Raw genomic sequence first — 17,796 nt, 5'->3', positions numbered from 1 at the left:
CCAGATGAGAAACAAGGCCAAGCCATCTGAAGAATTTTAAAATTTCAGAATCTTTGTCTTTCTAAGTGCTGAACCTCTTCTGCATCCCGGGTTCATACATTTATTAACTGCTTTTCAAAATTAAATCATTTCTGTTTATAAAGCAGCCACCTCCTTTCAGTTGTTGAAATCATGCCCAGATCTGGGGTTTCTTGAAATCCTTGTTTAGTGGAATCTAAGGGTGACCTAACTCTAGTTCAGAGCAGAGCTGGTTGTGCAAGAGAAACCATCAGGAATTTGCAGCCTGCTCCAGGATTCACAGATTCACCGATTCACCATTGCAGAGCCTGGGAAAGGCAGTTTCTGTGGTGAGGATCAATTGAGTTCCAGGCTATTGGTGGCAGCTGCTCTGGTGAGAGTGTGTGTGCAGGCTTGCACATGTGTGGGCCAGGAGTGTGGAGTGTGTGCAAGTGTGTGTGGCTGGGGAGGGACAGGGCTCCCGGTGATTGAGGTGGTAGGGTGGAAGGTACTCTGTCAGCTGGGTAGAGTGGTTTTTACTTTCCCTTTGTGTCCTTACAGTTGTCTCTGGGAGAGAGTGTACTCCCAAACCCATTCCCCAAGCTTTGAGGAGGATCCTGATTTTAGTCACCAGCCTTTGTCCTGCATATATGCTATGTCCCTTTTTCTGCAGAGCCCCAGTGGCCCACGTAGCTTTAGGAAGGAGCAGGGTGAAGGGAGGGAAGTGAAGGGAGGGAAGTGACGGGAGGCAGGTCAGGGCTTGCATGGAATCATATGATTCTGTTGTCTGCAGGCGGCTTGTTGTTCCTAGTTAACGTGTCAGTGGGGAGTGATTCAGACTGCTGTGTGCCGCTCACGTGGCTGCCACCTTTTTTATTACTGTCATTACTCTTACTGTTATTATTTAATCTTGGGTGTATTTTGGCTTCCTTTGACGTCCCCCCACACTCTTCCTTACCCCTGTCATTCCTTAGTCTCTTTTTCTCAGGGGGAGCTTCACTCCAGTGTTCATTCCCTCCTGTTTCCTCCTGGTGGGTGGATGCTGGAGCCCAGATGGAGTTCTTCACTGAAGGGCTTTCTCTTCCTTTTCAACTGCCCAAGCCGTTGCTTGTTTGCAAACCAACCGGTGACGGGCTGCCTTGATTTTTCCAACATCACAGTGCACTGAGATCTGCTTCCTTTTCCAGCCTGGGGAACTGAGGGGCAGCTGCCTTGTCTCTGTTTATCTTCATCCTCAGCTTATCTGACCCTAGAGACCTCCTTCTAGAGACCTTGTGGTCTCTTTCCCAAGGACCCTGGAAGGCTATGTGTTGTTGTCCACGGAATGGAGGGGACTTTCAGTCTCCAGGCAGGAGGGAGGACAGTGGCCGAGTTTGTTTGAGAGAAAGGCCTGAGTTGTTTGATGAGACCCAGGGGAGCAGTCGGGAGAAAGCCCAGTTCAAAACTGGGCGTTCAGTCTTTAAAAGAGAACACCTCCCAGGTCTTGGACTTGCAAATCCTGGGAATGAGAATGAAGATTAATACTGTGATTTTTTTCCTTAAATTTTGAGAGCTGCATTGGAGAACATGAAATTTAAGCCCCTCTTTTTCTTTTATTTCCCTCCCTCCCTCCCTCCCTCCCTCCCTCCCTCCCTCCCTCCCTCCCTCCCTCCCTCCCTCCCTTCCTTCCTTCCTTCCTTCCTTCCTTCCTTCCTTCCGTCCATCCTTCTTTTCCAAGACGGAGTCTTGCTCTGTCTCCCTGGCTGGAGTACAGTGGTGTGATCTCAGCTCACTGCAACCTCTGCCTCCTGGGTTCAAGTGATTCTCCTGCCTTAGCCTCCTGAGTAGCTGGGATTACAGTTGCCACCATGCCTGGCTAATTTTTGTATTTTTAGTAAAGATGGGGGTTTCACCATGTTGAACAGACCGGTCTTGAACTCCTTGCCTTGTGATCTGCCCTCCTTGGCCTCCCAAAGTGCTGGGATTACATGGGTCAGCCACCATACCTGGCCCAATCCCTCTTTTCTGCCTTCAAAGCAGAAAAGAGACAAGCCCCAACAAATCTCAGGACATTATATTTTAACTCTGTGGACATGTAGAAATTGCAATAGCTCTCATTCAAACAGGAAAGAGAGCACATAGTCTTTTACCTGTGAGGAAGATACATTAAATGGAAAATAGGAGCTTTTCACCAAATAAATGTATAAATAACTCCCAGGCTTTTGATTGAATGATTGCTTTGAGCTCTGGGGAAAAAAATGTTGTGTATGGCAGCATCTTTCCAGTTGTGCACTGAGATCTGCTTCCTGAGTACCATGTCAGTACTTCTGTGCCCAAGTAGTTTGCATGCCCTCTTCAGTATTTGGCAGTTATTTATAATGACAGATGTATGTGATTAGAAGAATGTGGGTACACCAGAGGCATAGATGGGGCTGAGGGACAGAATCCAGGGTTTGAACAGGTTTGAGGACTCTTGGAAAGATATATGTGATTGGGTATCCGTGAGAAAGTGTTTGGAATGATTTTGTAGCTATAAAAAGCCCTTCTAGTGAAGATCTCTTGTAGAGTTGGATAAATGAACAGTAATGGTAACTGGAGTATGTGTGGGAGGAATGTGCTTTAGCATCTGGAATGCCAGTTAAAAGTTAATTGCTTCTGGTGATTTGTCCCAGTTCCACCATGAATTTTATGCAATTTACTGCAAAGATTAAATGGATATCCTTTAAGTAACAAGCTAACAAGGTCAGCTTATCTCACTGGGAGGTAGAGAAGAGACTCTTTGTAATTCCTATTGCACCAAAAATGAGAAGACCCCAGTATTTTTGCAATTTATTTGTGACCTCAAGAATAAAACAGGCTCATGCAGATTAAGTAACTTGTGCAAGGTTACACAGCTAGTGAGCAGTAGAAAAGGTCTCCAGACTCCCTCTGTTAGGATCCAGATCCCATGCACTTAGCCATCTGTCTTCCCAGGATTGAGAAATATCAACTGTAGAACAAGTATCCACAGGACATGGGAGCATATGAGGATAGTTGGGCATGAGCTGGGGGGTGAACAAGCTTTTTGCCTTCAGTGCACACTGACAGATACTATTCCTGGTAGTGGTGATGGTGGAAGTGATCCATCCACATAGTCTGTTTCCCTTAATGGCTAATAGTCATTAGGTACGAATTATTTGTATCTAGGTATTAGCATTTTGTACCGGGTAATTAGTTATAAAAATGGGAGAGCTACATTAAACAATGTACCAAAAGTCTCTTTCTGGAACTTTCTATGAACAATAGGCTGGAAATCTGAATATCAGTGCACAGAAATCAATGCATTATGGCAGTAGAAAAAGCCAGAAATTGGGAATTGGGAAAGAAGGATTCTACCCTGGCACTACCACTCTATTATTTGGCAAATCTCTTCCCCTTTCTGGACCTCGTTCCCCATCTGTCCAATGATGGAGTTGGACAGAAAAACTAAGTAATTTTCTTTAAGGCCTTTCCCGTTCTTACATTTTGTGATTCATTACATCAAAAATAGTATGTTAGTGTTGCTTGTATACCTCTTTAAGTCTTTTTATGGTTACTGCTAATGGGAATCATTAAATCATTAACAAATGGAAATAATAATAATTACCTAGTGTCCCTACTACTAATATCTACCTATCCTCGAATAGATTTTTGGTGAATGTATGAATTACCTAAGGGAGTTGCAGATAGCAGGATGAGGGGTGATTTTTATGGTGGTTTGTTTTTTTCTTCCAAGCAAGTAGAACATGATTTCTTAACTAGGATCTTTACGTGTGCTGGACCACATGCATAATGTCAGAAAAGGTTTAATTTAAAATAATGAGATGAAAATTACCTTGTAAAAGAATAGTTTGAAATGTTTAGACTTGAGCAACGGGTCTACAGGTTTGTGTCACTACGATTTTCACCAAGTGACCATGGAGGTTGTCTGGTTCTGTCCCTCATGGGATCACACCTCTGTTTGTCAGGCAGAGTCACAGAAGGTCAGGCCGGGAAAGGGCTATAGTCTTTGCAGAGATAGAGCAGGCAGGGTTAGACTTCCACGTAGTCAGATCCTGCCTGTTCTTCATTTTGCATGTGTCCTGGAGGCCTCAGAAGCCTCATCTCACTTTCGTGTGCCCTTCTCCCCCAGTACCTTGGGAGAGAACGTAACCCGCACCTGCCCTTCATGTTTTACAGGCCAACGCAGGACATCTCATTGCCATTGTCAGCCAGGAACTCTCAGCCTCACAGCCCTACTTCTTCTCTGACCTCTGGGGGGTCCCTGCCCTTGCTACAATCTCCACCATCCACTAGATTGTCTCCTGGCCGACACCCCTTGGTCCCAAACCAGGGAGACCATTCAGCTCACCTGGCTAGGCCGCAGCAGCATTTCCTTCCTAATCAGGCTCACCAGGGGGATCATTACCGTCTCTCCCAACCTGGCCTGAGTCAGCAACAGCAGCAACAGCAGCAACAGCACCACCATCACCATCACCACCAACAGCAGCAGCCGCCGCCACAACAGCAGCCAGGAGAAGCCTATTCAGCTATGCCTCGGGCTCAGCCAACCTCTGCTTCTTATCAGCCAATGCCAGCAGACCCTTTTGCCATTGTTTCCAGAGCCCAGCAGATGGTTGAGATCCTCTCAGATGAAAACAGGAACTTGCGGCAGGAGTTGGAAGGATGCTATGAGAAGGTGGCCAGACTGCAGAAGGTGAGGCTTCCATTTTGGGGTATCAGAGTCTCTAAGTCTTATTTGTGGGACTTGTTTAATACCCATATTAAGTCTCCACTTGTGAATCCCAGCATTACTTATGGCAGGTGTTCTGGATTTTTGTATCCGAAGTTTAGATATGGGTCAAACTTTGGAAAAAGCCTTCTACCTATATACCTAGGAGAAGTAACATCTTACATTTACACAAGGAGGAAAAAATTTATGCAGTTTTTCTAGACGCCATAGCCCTGAAGAAACATGATAGATTCTTTTAGACTTCCAAAAAGCAATGATACTTCTCTTCTTTTTTTTATTTTTTATTTTTTTGAGACAGAGCTTTGCTCTTATTGCCCAGGCTGGAGTGCAGCAGCGCAATCTTAGATCACTGCGAACTCCACCTCCTGGGTTCAAATGATTTTCCTGCCTCAGCCTCCTGAGTAGCTGGGATTACAGGCCTGCACCATCATGCCTGGCTAAATTTTTATATATTTTTTAAGAGATGGGGTCTCGCTATGTTGCCCAGGCTGGAGTGCAGTGTCTATTCACAGGTGTGATCCCACTACTGATCACCACGGGAGTTTTGACCAGCTTTGTTTCTGACCTGGGCTGGTTCACCTCTCCTTAGGCAACCTGGTGGTCCCCCGTGCCTGGGAGGTCACCATATTGATGCCAAACTTAGTGCAAACACCCAATAGGCATAGCACGCTACAGTCCAGAGCTCCTGGATTCAAGCAGTCCTCCCACCTCAGCCTCCCAAGTAGCTGGAACTATAGGCACGAGCCACTGCACCCAGCAATTTTTTGTATTTTTAGTGGAGACTGGGTTTCACCATATAAGCCAGGCTTGTCTCGAGCTCTTGACCTCAGGTGATCCACCCGCCTCGGCCTCCCAAAGTGCTGGGATTACAGGTGTGAGCCATCACCCCCAGCTGATACTTGTTGATAAGAATACTTGTGATGCCTGTGTAGGTACAGGATCTGATGGCACCTTAAGGCTCATTGTATTGGTCACATTTTCCCAAATATAAATTTGAATTTTAAATTTAAAAATAAATGTAGTTCCTAGAAAAATCTCACCAGCTGAAGTTAGAGCGGTCCTGCCTTGTTCTGGAAACGGCTCAGAATACTTTTCCTAGTGGGAGTTCTCATAGTAACTCTCTTTCAGCAATCCCTCCTCCCCACCCTTTGATTTGGTCCCTTCCTGCAGCTCAAATTCAACATCTGCTCTCATTCACTGGTGTGTGTGTGTGGGGGGGGCGGGCAGGAGGGGCTTAGCACCACAGCTGGGTGACAGGTGACAACCCTGAGCTAAGGAAATAGAAAAAGGAGTGTATCCCCAGGTTACATTCTTCTCTGCCCTCCCCTCCTGCAGCTGGGACTTGAGCTCTGGAGTACCCCAAGTGAGGAACCTTAGCTCTTGGCTTCCATTGGCTGCTGGTGAATAGGGTTATGCCTTTGATAGCTTCTTTGCAGCTTTTGTTATTGTGGAGCTCGTGTGGTTTGATCTCCCTACAATGTGAACTGTTCGGAGAGGTGAGGGTGAAGGTGGGGGAGGGATGGGAGGATGCCTTGTATTGTCCAGCAACTCTGTCCTTAGAAGACACCAGGAGTGGAAATTTCAGAGGCCTGAATGAAGCTGAGTATTTGTAAACAAACACCAAATCTTGGGGCCTAAAGGTGACAAGGGCTTATTACCAGTAGAGGATTTTTATATAGGAAAATGGCTTCTGTGTCCATTAGATTTCCTAAATCTGGATGAGGGTTGTTGGAATGGTCTGAGAATTGTTTCTTTCCAGCATTTCCCTGACTTTGTATTTTCACCCCTCATTTTAACTATATCCCTGACCCCATCACTTTGGTGGAAGAAATTAATTATATCCGTATACCAGAAACCCAGTCTGGCTGATTAGGTTAACAGTTGACACCCCTTCTCTAAACTCTCTCTTCAGGGTGACCCCAGCCAATTTTTTATAAAATCACTGAAGGATGAACCTAGCTCTCTTCTACAGGCCCTTTTTGCCAAAGGATCCATGGTGATTTTTTCTTTTCTTTTTTTTTCTTTTTTTTTTTTTTTGAGATAGAACGTCACTCTGTTGCCCAGGCTGGAGTGCAGTGGCCTGATCTCGGCTCACTGTAACGTACGCTCCCTGGGTTCAAGCGATTCTCATGTCTCAGCTTCCTGAGTAGCTGGGATTACAGGCGCCTGCCACTGCACCTGGCTAATTTTTGTATTTTTAGTAGAGACAAGGTTTCACCATCTTGGCCAGGTCGGTCTTGAACTCCTGACCTTGTGATCCATCTGCCTTGGCTTCCCAAAGTGCTGGGATTATAGGCGTGAGCCACCGTGCCCTGCCTCCATGCTGATTTTTTTTTGTTGGGGGGGTGGGTTCAGCCAGTGTTAGGTAAAAGGAGCAGAATAGGATTGCTGTTGTATGTTCCCCAAGATGGGAAAAGAGGCCTTAAATTTAAGTGTAACTGGAACAGCTTGAGTATTGGGAGAAGTAGAGGCTGACTCTGTGTCGAGGTACAGTAGAGGGGAAGGCAGAACAGGAGAAAAGAAGGAAAGTGGGGAAAATTAAGGTAGATTCCAGGTAAAGCTGGAAGAAATGAAAAGGCCCGAGGCTCATGACAGGAATAAGTAGACAGAGTAAGTTTGGAAAACCTTCTGCCACCCTCCTATCTCCTGCCCCTACCATCACCTAGCCCAAACCAGTGGATATATCCTTCTGTGATGGCTTCTCCTGGAAGGCCCCACTGAGACCTGTGCAACTTGCCCTTTTGGATACAGTATCTACACGGGGGTAGGGAAAGGATTAGTATAAGATCTTGAAATAGCAGTCTGCACACCTTGAGGAAAGGGGCTGCCTTCCAGGTGTGACATTCTCTGTGCGACTGGACAGCCTTGAACTGTAAATGCTGCCTAGAGCAGACCAACACCAGGCCTGCTCTTTCAGATGGAAATGTTTATTTTCTCTACCGAGTGCTTGAGTTACATGCAAAAGCTTCATCAGGCACCGGCCTTGCAGATCTTGTCTCTAAATGCCATTCACCAGTTTTCACCTTCTGTGCTGCTATCTTGGTGCCATCTGTGAACAGAAAAACACTTTTGAGTCTGTGAACAGAAAAACACTTTTGAGTCTGCTCTTTTCTGTGGTGTAAGCCTCATTTGTTTTCAGGCAGTCCTGTCTCTGGCAGAATTTTGGAGATGGAGGCGGGTTGAATCTTACTGGTTTGGCAACCTTACCTTTCCCCTAGTGTCCCACTAGGGGCCTGATATTTCTCCCCGTATAATACCCTGAGCTTTGTTAAGGAGCATAGTGGAAAACACAACAGGAATGCAGAATGGTTGCAGAGTCCAATTTAATCTGAAATTTGCTTAGTAGGCCATGGGTTTATTTGTCTTATACAAATTATATGCAAATATCTGTGTGGTTATTATATGTGCAATGGAGCTATACTAGTTACAGAAAGACTCTGGAGTCTAATTTCTCGTTTTCTGCCTGATTGTGGCTGATTCAGGGCAAGATCCTTTCTCTCTTGAGTTTTTTTCCCCCATTTTACAAGATTTGCAGGGATGTCATAAAACACAACTCTGATTACAAATTTCTGTTCAAAAATCTATACTGGTTTCCCACTGACTATGGGATAAAGTCCAAATGCCTGGCATTAAAAGCCTTTTATGATCTGACTCCAATCTATCTTAGCAGCCATATCTCGCCAGCTTCCTTCTGTGTACCCCACAGTGTCCAGCCAAATTAGACGACTGGTCGTTCTGGGAATGCATTTGCTTACTCAGAATAGAATACCCTTCCCCTCACCTCTGCTCATTGAAATCTGACCCAGCTTTCAGGATCTGACTCTAAGTGCCACCTCCTCCCAGAAAGTGTTCTCCTCCCCACTTCCTCCAACCAGGAATAACTTCTTCCTTCTCTGTGCTTTATGGCACTACTACGTTTCTTAAAGATGTATCTTGCCCTATATTCTTTCATTTGATGGATTGAAACCTCCTTGAGAGCAATGAGAATGTTTTCATTCATATTTACACCCCCCAGTAGTGTTTTTAAAAGTTCATGTAAATATTTGGCCCTTGGTCAATGTTTGTTAAATTGAACTGAACTACTTCATGAGGCTTGGGGTTTTTAGGGTTGGTCTCTAATGCTGACATTTGCTCTTCAGAGGCAATTTAACTTTTCTCTCTACTAAAATGAGAAGAGGTATCCTGCCTAGGCAGATACCAGTACAAACTGGAGCCAACATGAGAAAGTCCTTTGAATGGTTTGGAATAAAGTATCTACATACTATATATATTATTACTAATATTTTCAAAATTAATAATTTTTTGAGAAATTAAAATCATTAATAACTATTTATAAAATTTATTCTTAACTAGCTCCTCTGAAGGCAGAAACTATATATATATTTTTTTTTAACCCAAGGAAAGACCATGACTCAGTGAGTTAATTACCAAGCTTATGGTTGGACTTGGAGATCCTTCCTTGAAACTTTTCTCATCTGACTGTGTTATGCTTCCTCCTGGCCATCTGTGAGCCCTGAGAGAAGCTGTCACTGAGGATTTGCATGTATGTTTTCAGACCATTTTCCCCATCAATCTCCTATCATCACCACCATCTTCCTTTTTTTGTTGTTAAGGTGGAGACAGAAATCCAGCGAGTCTCAGAGGCATATGAGAACCTTGTGAAGTCATCCTCTAAAAGAGAGGCCCTAGAGAAAGCCATGAGAAACAAGCTAGAGGGTGAGATTCGGAGGATGCATGACTTCAACAGGGATCTGAGAGGTAAGGGAACCAATGGGCTTGTCTTTATACTTCTGAAGCAGCTGCAGGGTGGTGAAGGGAAGGGCCAAGCAGGATCCAGCTAGGCTCTTTGGGGTTGTTCAACCTATCGGTATGGGCAGTAAATGGCTGGGCATGTGCCAGGCTAATTTTTTGTGACTGCAATAATGCTCAGTCCCAAGCTTGATTAATCAAAGTGTAGGTACACCTCCCTGGTCTTATGAGCAATGAGCTGATGTCGTAGGCAGGATCCCTTCTGGGACTTCTGGAGCCACCTGGCCTACCCCCACAATAGGTACTGCCTCTTCTTTTTAACAAGTTTTGCGGAGGCATGCCCTTTGACTGTGCAAGCTTGAAGTATAATGTCCTTTCTTATTTCTGGGACTCACTGGCTTCTTTTTTTACTTTCACCTGATAATATTGAAGACTTTGGGAAATATTTCTACTTTAAAGCACCTTCAAAACTGCTGACCTTGGGGATGGTACTTTCTTTTTTTCTTTTTCTTTCTTTTTTTTTTTTTTTTGAGTTGGAGGCTTGCTCTATTGCCCAGGCTGGAGAACAGTGGTATGATCTTGGCTCACTGCAACTTCCACCTCCCAGGTTCAAGCGATTCTCCTGCCTTAGCCTCCCAAGTAGTTGGCTGGGATTACAGGTGTGCGCCACCATGCCTGGCTAATTTTTGTATTTTTAGAGACAGAGTTTTGCCACATTGATCAGGCTGGTCTTGGACTCCTGACCAGGTGATCCACCTGCCTTGACCTCCCAAAGTGCTGGGATTGCAGGCATGAGCCACCGCGCCCACCCAGGGATGTTGCTGTCTGTCTTAGAATTTTGGTTATTTTATCTTTAAAATCGGGGGCCCAACTACATGCTACCAGTTGTCCCTTTCTAGCTTTGACATTATGTGAGTTTAAAGACTTTGTAATAACTGTGATGCTGTTTTTTTTCCTGGTTAATGAAAGATATCATTATATATTTGGGGATGGATAATTTCATTGGAATTTAGAATTCTGTACTTAACTTAGGCTTTGGCAGTGAGGAATGAAAGCATTAAATACTTACCTCCTCCTCCCCTGCCATGGTCTAGTATTTTGGGATTCACATTTGCAAACCTGTGTTAGTTACCTATTCCTATTTAACAAGGAGAAACAGGCTTGTTTTACCAAAGGTCAGTATTTAGAGGGCCAGTAGTATGTGCATGAAAGTTTGTATTTGAGACCCTATTGATTTTCTCCAAATTCCACAGAGCGTCTAGAGACTGCCAACAAGCAGCTTGCAGAGAAGGAATATGAGGGGTCAGAGGACACCAGAAAAACCATCTCACAGCTCTTTGCAAAAAGTAAGTGCAAGCTTCAGAAACAGGTATTAATGTGCGGATGGGAGTAAGGTGCGTGAAAAGATTACACTGTTCTCTTTAGCCTTTAAGAACAGCCAGTGCAGAGCGAGTATCACCTAAGGATTGTTTTTCCTATTCAGGCATGAAGTTGGAAGATTCTGTTCTTTTCCTCCTAAGCCAAGAAGGCTGCTTGCCACAATATCTCGTCACATCACATTGCTCCTTCAGCATTAAACTAGAGAAACCCCTTGAAATCCCTGCTGGTGTCATTGCTAGCTGAATAAAGAGCTTTACTGAACGTGAGGTCCCTTTGTGTCGAAGGGATCTTCTTAGAAGATTCCATGTGTTGGCTCTGGTAGAGATGGCATTAACATGCAGGATTGTTGATTAGTGTTTGGAATACTTCATCTGTACCTGGGGCTCCCTTTGTTAAGCATCTAGTATTTATTGTTACAGAGCAGCAGATTACAAGGGGAGCTACTCCTATGGCCTGAACCAGTGACTCTGGCTACAGAGTTGGAGGATGTGGGGGAGTGCAGAGCTGTATCTTCCTCATAATAGTGTTTTCTTTGTCTAGAAATACTCCTAGGACCATGACAATGAATTAATCCTCTTTTTTATCGGTTTCTAATGGACCCCACCCAGCTAGACAATGCTTAATTCTTTCCAGTTGCCTTCGTAAAACCAGCAATAAAAACTTCATAGTGAATTGAGTCCACAGGGAGAATTAGTTGCTGGGGGGGGGGGGGGAACGGGAAACAGATGATGAACTGCTCTCATTTCTGCAGATGCCCATGGTTGGTTTCCTCTACCCCCAGCCTCCCTCAATGTAGCTCTGGCTGTAGTTGTGCTCAGTAGGGATTTGTCAGTTTCTTCCATCTTTGCTGGATCTCCAAATGACCCTTTAAACTCATTCCATGCAGCTTCTAGCCAGCTTTTACAAGTTCGTTTGATCTTCACTTACAATACTGCCCTCCCTTCCTGGGTTGTTCTGTGGTGCTCTGGCTTCAGAACAGGTTTTTTCTTCCTCTTTTCCCTGTACCTCCTGTTCCTTTGTCGGTATATCTTAGAGTAAGGAATGTAGTTTTTCTGGTGTCATCAGTACCTAGTATAAATTTTTGTGAAATTGCTTTTGTGGTGTCACAGTGACTCTCAAAGTTAGTTCACTGGCAGAAAGAGGGTGGCAGCCTCTCAGATCAAAACAAATAAAATATATAGATTCTTTGCTGTGGATCAGCTAGATCGTACTCTCTGTATGGAGATGGTATTTCAGGTATCCTAGGAGCTCTTCTACAGGTTTATGATATGTGGTAACTTAGCAGATCAGACTGTATTACCAGCAGGGCAAAAGACTGTCAAATGGCTCTAGGGGGGAAAAGTGAAGTTCACCAGCTAGCCAGGGAAGAGGGCATGACTCTTGTCCCTCCTAATTTCTTTTGGCTTTGGACATTGACAGGGCCCTGCATGGTTGGAACTGTGGCAGAAGGAAGGAATCCTAGAGAAGCCAAACCAGCTCAGCCCTAGGAGAAGGCAGCCTGGTATAGTAGAACCAGTCTGGGCTTAAATAGGGGCTCCACTACTTATTTACCAACTGTGGGACCTTGTGCAAGTTAGTCAAGCTGTCTGGGTCTGTTTTCTCATATGCAAATTTAGAAGAGAATAGTACCTTCCTTGTATGGTTGTTCTGAGGATTAAGTTAGTACAATACCTGCTTTGCAATATGTATTCAACAAATGTTCCATTCTTTCCAAATGCAAAGTCAGAGTGGGAAGGAAGGTGAGGCTGCCCTATTGACGTTTCTCCTAAAACTTAAGGTTTAAGTCTCCAGATGAAGGACACTTAACCTTTAAAAAATCAAAACTACTTGTTTGAGTTTCTGGTGTGAGGTCTGCCTTATTTAAGAGGAAGAGGAAAGACATGGAACATAACTACATTTGTCATGGTCCCTGTAGTTATAATGATTTGATTCAGAAACGTGGAATTGCTAATTTTAAAGCTCAGGTAAGTCTCAACCTTCTCATTCTAAAAATTAGTATTCAAAATTTGTTGTGTCACAATGAAAAGTTTTGAAACTACAGATTGTCATTATTAATCATGGTAATGATGATTATTATCTGCTTTATGTAGTAAGTTCCTTTGGTGTTTGGTTTGCTTTCTAGCATTTCTTTCACCTAAATAAATCTACTATCTCATTTGATCCTTACAAATATTGTGAGGTTAAATAAGACGGTATTGTTACCTCTGTTTCACTATCTAGCATTGTTGATTCTTTCTTAACATTTCTATCTTTCTGCTTATACTATTGATCTTGCATACCATCTCCTTTTTTCATTCGAGCCCTTAGCATATGAATCATGTTTGTTTTAAATTCCCAGTCTGTTAATTCCACCATCCGTGCTTTATCTCGGGGTCTGGTTCTGATGCTTGCCTTGACTTTTCAAACTGTGTATTTTACCTTTTAGCATGGCTTTTAGGTTTTTTTGTGTGTATGCATGTGAAATGGCAGACCTGATGTATGGGGTAAAAGGCATTGTGGTAAAGAGGGCTTTCAGGAGTGATGGTAAAATTTGGGGGAAAGGGAAGTGCTCTAGACCTATGATTAGGTCTCAGTCTTTTTGTGAGCCTGTGCCTCCAGATGTCACAAGTGCATCTCAGTTTTTTTTCACCCCTTTAGGTGATGCAGGATCACTAGAGAGGGCTTCAACTGGGTATTTCCTTCTCTTGTGTGGAAGGCCAGAGCAGACTGGAGTTGAGTGTTTCCTTTCCCCTGGGTCAGTTAGGCTCTGGAAACAAACAAACAAGCAAACAAAATCCCCCAAACTCATAGACTGGGTTCTGGTTAAATAGTTTCTCTTGGGGGCAGGCCTTGTTAAGAACAGAATGCTCTGGCACATTTCGTAATGGTTCCTTTTTCCCTCCCCGCTGCTGGAAGCACAAGGGGTCCGTTTCACTAACAGACATCTACAGCTAGGACCAAGCAATGAAATCTTTAAGTGATCATTTGGGAGGAGTGAGAATCACCACATTTGAATTCAATGATAGTCACTTCAGGTGTAATATTCTGATATTCTCATTAGCTGTGGGTACTGGAACAAGGTACGGCCAGCCACTTGAAGAGGGTAGATTGAGATAAGAATAGTATATGGACCAAAGTATAAAATCTGTTTAGAGACTACTTATAAATCTGTATCAACTTATGCAGATGCTAGCCTGTGATCATGTTCCTTCATTCTTCTAAAAATTATAGTTTTAGCTACTGTCTCATACTGGTGCTTTCTTCCTCTATTTTTTTATATCCATCCACAGATATTTATTAAATCCTCATTATATAGGCACTGCTTAACCAAGCCCTCTTTAAAACCAAACTAAGCTCTTCCATTCTAAGGTCATAGATTATATCTGTATACACATATACACATACATGCAAGTATATATATACACACGTTTTTATGTGTATGCAAGTATATATATATATACACACACACATTTTTATATGTATGCAAGTATATATATATACACACGTTTGTATATATGTAGGTATACACATATATAAATGTGTGTGTGTGAGCAAACAAGCATATTGGATTACTTTTTAAAAAAATCTGAACTTTCAAACTCTAATAGGCTTAAAGGTAAGAAAGGGAGATTCGCAAATAGAGGGTGTTTTTTTCAGGTGAAACGACTGCCTTAAGTGCTCTGATCCTGATGTTTTCCATCTACGTTTGCCCTGTTCTTTCCAGTGCTTCCTCCACACCTATCCTATCATACTGGAGAAGGACTAGGATAAAAGCATAGCATGGCTTCCAGTTTTACTGTATTATCTTTTAAAAGACATTGGATTCCCAAATGAAGCAGATGCTGAGATAAAGTGGGTTGGGTTAGGTTTTCCCTGGAGAGGACATGTTGTCTACTAGACTTGATCTCAGTTACAAAGTAATGTTAGTGTGTGAAGGGTGGGCTTCAGTTTTTATCCATTTTATGAAATGTCATTTTTAGCTCCCTTTAATGTACCATCATGAAGAAACAATGGGGAGAATGTTTTGAGCTCAATTGCTCTTTTGCCAGTGTAAGACAATTTGGAAGAAATAAAATTGAGGGGACGAGCCTACCTTTTCTTCTGAGGTAGGGGTGTGTGTGTGTGTGTGTGTGTGTGTGTGTGTGTGTATGTGTATTCTTCTTCGTGTAATGCCTAATACTTTTTGTGACACATTACATCTGTTTTCTCATTGCTTCTGCTCAACAGCCATTAAGTTATTAAGTGACTTTTCTGAATTTCTACAGCAATTAAGTGGTAGAGCCAGTGATAGAATCCAGATCTTAGATATACTGGTTCTTCAGCTATATACCAAAACAGTAGGCTGTCTAGTAAAGGGTATGATGTGTCAGTTTTGCTCAGGTAAGGCTTTTAGTCAGCTCCAGGGTGGCAGTGTTAATGTTTAATGTCCTGACAGATAAAGAAAGCCAGCGTGAGAAGGAGAAGCTGGAAGCAGAGCTGGCCACTGCCCGTTCTACCAATGAGGACCAAAGACGACACATCGAAATCCGAGACCAGGCCCTGGGTAATGCCCAGGCCAAGGTGGTAAAGCTGGAAGAAGAGGTATGGTTTCCTCAGGTAGCATGAGCCTGAGGATGGGAGGGCTGGGAAATCAGGGACACTGGGCTCCACATTGTGGTGAATTGGCAGCTGCATAATCCCCAGTAGGGAGGGGCCATCTGATGATCCTAGTTACCACTGTAATGATGTGAGTGGACTTTGATTTCTTTTTTCTTCTTGGTAAATTCTTTTCTTTTGCTCCAAAATAGAAAATCAGCAGGGTCAAGAAACCATTTCCATGTGTTCATTCATATGATAAGCTAACTGCCCCCATACTCCAAGCTCTTACTATATACCTAGCCCTACATTAAGCCTATGACAGATTAAATAGATAAGGATGTATAGATACGTTTATGTATAGATGGGTATTTTAATTTCTACCCTTAAAGGTATTTTAAAACTTTATAAAACTAGAAAACAATTCTAGGTAGCTTAAAGTACTCTAAGGATTTTAAAGTCTGAACAGTCCTTGCCTGCCCAAGCTTAGTGGGAACTCAGTCCCTTCTCAGGTCAGAAGTGATTCTTGCTGGCCATATCTTTTGCTGTTGGACTGACTTGGCAGATTACTTTTGAATAGAAGCAATCTTGGGGGGTCCGAGGCAGGATGGGACCCAGGGATAGTTTGAAGTTTATGTCAGAAAAAATGCACTGGCCAAAAGCTGTGCTGTGATTCTCAGAATCTACTTCTAGAAAATAGTTCTGTAGAGGAATGGACTTGTCAGTTATTTGTGTGCAGAGGTGAAGCCTTCCCTGGACAAATGCAAGGACCCCCCAAACTATTAAGCATATGATTAATGTGTATCTGATTAGGCTTGACATAGATGCTATTTGATTGCAACCCTAAACTGTACTCATGTGAAATGGAGGGAAATTTGCTGCTGGCTTGTCATTAATTCTTCTTGGATGTCAGTTGTTTTTGCACTGGAGTACTAACTCTTAGATGTTTTGCCCTTCAGGGGATGGGTGTGTTCCAGCAAAAATTGAAGCTAAAGTGTAACTTGATAAAGAAAATGTTATATCTCAGAGACTCCTATTCTGAAATTTGAATTGTTTTAAAGGAAAAAATAGCCTCCATAATAACAAGTTGAAAAATGTATAGATTTGAAACAAAAGAAAATTATTGGCATTTAAATAGTATTCTGGCTATTGTATATGAGGTATCTTTCCTGCCTTCATTCATTGCCTGCTTCCCTCAGTAAGAATAGATCTAGTTCCTGGAGATTTCCCAACTTATCAATTTCCTCTGCTTTCTTTTTTTGATATTTAAATGCTTGTTGGAGTTGGGCTGTAAATTCATACTTTACCAGTAGGTAGTGCCATCTAATTCATGATATTCCTTAGCCTGACTTGCTGAAATATCCGTAGTATAAAATCAGGTTAATGTCTTGCTTCATCAGTTGTCTACATCAGAACTATGCTAAGTTGCTTAACAGAAAATGAGGAAGACTTGTATTTACCTGATATCTAGATTTAAGGAGTTTAGCGCATCCTTTTGCTTCACCTCATATGTTTCTTTCCCTCACATTTTTGCGAGGACATTCCAGAGAAAATTATAGGATGGGGTAAGGCTGGATTTTTTTTAGAGATGGGCAAACTAAGAGACCTGCTGAGAAGAAGTAACTTGCTGGTGGTCACATGGCCATCTTGGGTAGAGCCAGAAATAAAACTGGTATCTCATGACTCTTCATTCCCTAAACCCTGCTGCCTTTCTCCCTGTCTGAATCATCCTTTGGTTCACCTCCCAAAAGGAAAATGTGGGTGCTTGTTCAGATTTAGTAACCTCTGCATCTTTTAAGTTTTTAAAAAATTGCTTCACTCGTTAGGCCTTTCTTTTCAACAGACTATGAGAAACTTGTCCAGATTGCTTCAAGATTAGGGTGTACAGAGAGTGCTGTTACCCCTTCACGAAGGGTGCTCAGCCAGTTGGAGATAAATAGGGACAGAGTGTCTGCAGCCGTTTTTCTTTGCAACATCTGAGGGCACAGTGTTACTGGTTGTTTGAAAATAATGAAAATAATATATGTGTTGGGAGAAAATGTTCATCTCTAGTTCCCACTGTGCAGCCCTCGCTGAAAAGGTTGCCTGAAATATATTTATTTCTGGCTTCAGACTTCTGAGGCTTTTCTGGGCATTAGTCCTAGAGATTTTTAGTAGTTTTCCAGGGACCCTCCCCAAAATATGTAGCTTTACAATATAAAGCACTTCTAAAAATTGAGCTGGGATTGAATGATGGCATCTATCTCAAATGAGCTCATCAATTATTGTTAAGTTTTTAGTCCTTATCCAATTTGTGCTTTCACATGGAGTCTAATCATTAGGAAATTCTGATTTGCTCTTGTTAAAGGAGGTGAAATCTTTGACTGGGACACCATGTTTACCACCTT

General features: G+C 42.9%; 1 protein-coding gene across 7 annotated transcripts in view; it reads left to right on the top strand.

The window, feature by feature from the left end:
• AMOT (angiomotin) overlaps window positions 1–17,796 on the top strand; it is a 64,709-nt gene that overhangs the window by 21,492 nt on the left and 25,421 nt on the right. For 5 of the 7 annotated variants that reach the window (XM_078362456.1, XM_035289764.3, XM_035289767.3 and 2 more), the window contains 4 exons: window positions 4,174–4,690; window positions 9,340–9,484; window positions 10,729–10,821; window positions 15,270–15,415. In XM_078362456.1, the coding sequence (XP_078218582.1) occupies window positions 4,526–4,690; window positions 9,340–9,484; window positions 10,729–10,821; window positions 15,270–15,415 (549 nt within the window). In that variant the 5' untranslated portion in view covers window positions 4,174–4,525. Of the gene's footprint in view, window positions 1–238; window positions 392–4,173; window positions 4,691–9,339; window positions 9,485–10,728; window positions 10,822–15,269; window positions 15,416–17,796 lie in introns of those variants that run through there. The other 2 variants (XM_035289769.3, XM_078362457.1) reach the window with 2 other exon arrangements.

Source organism: Callithrix jacchus, chromosome X (assembly GCF_049354715.1).
Source record: "Callithrix jacchus isolate 240 chromosome X, calJac240_pri, whole genome shotgun sequence".
Lineage (NCBI taxonomy): Eukaryota > Metazoa > Chordata > Mammalia > Primates > Cebidae > Callithrix > Callithrix jacchus.
The sequence above is the reverse complement of the archived record's forward strand: the minus strand, read 5'-3'. Positions and strand labels throughout refer to the sequence as shown.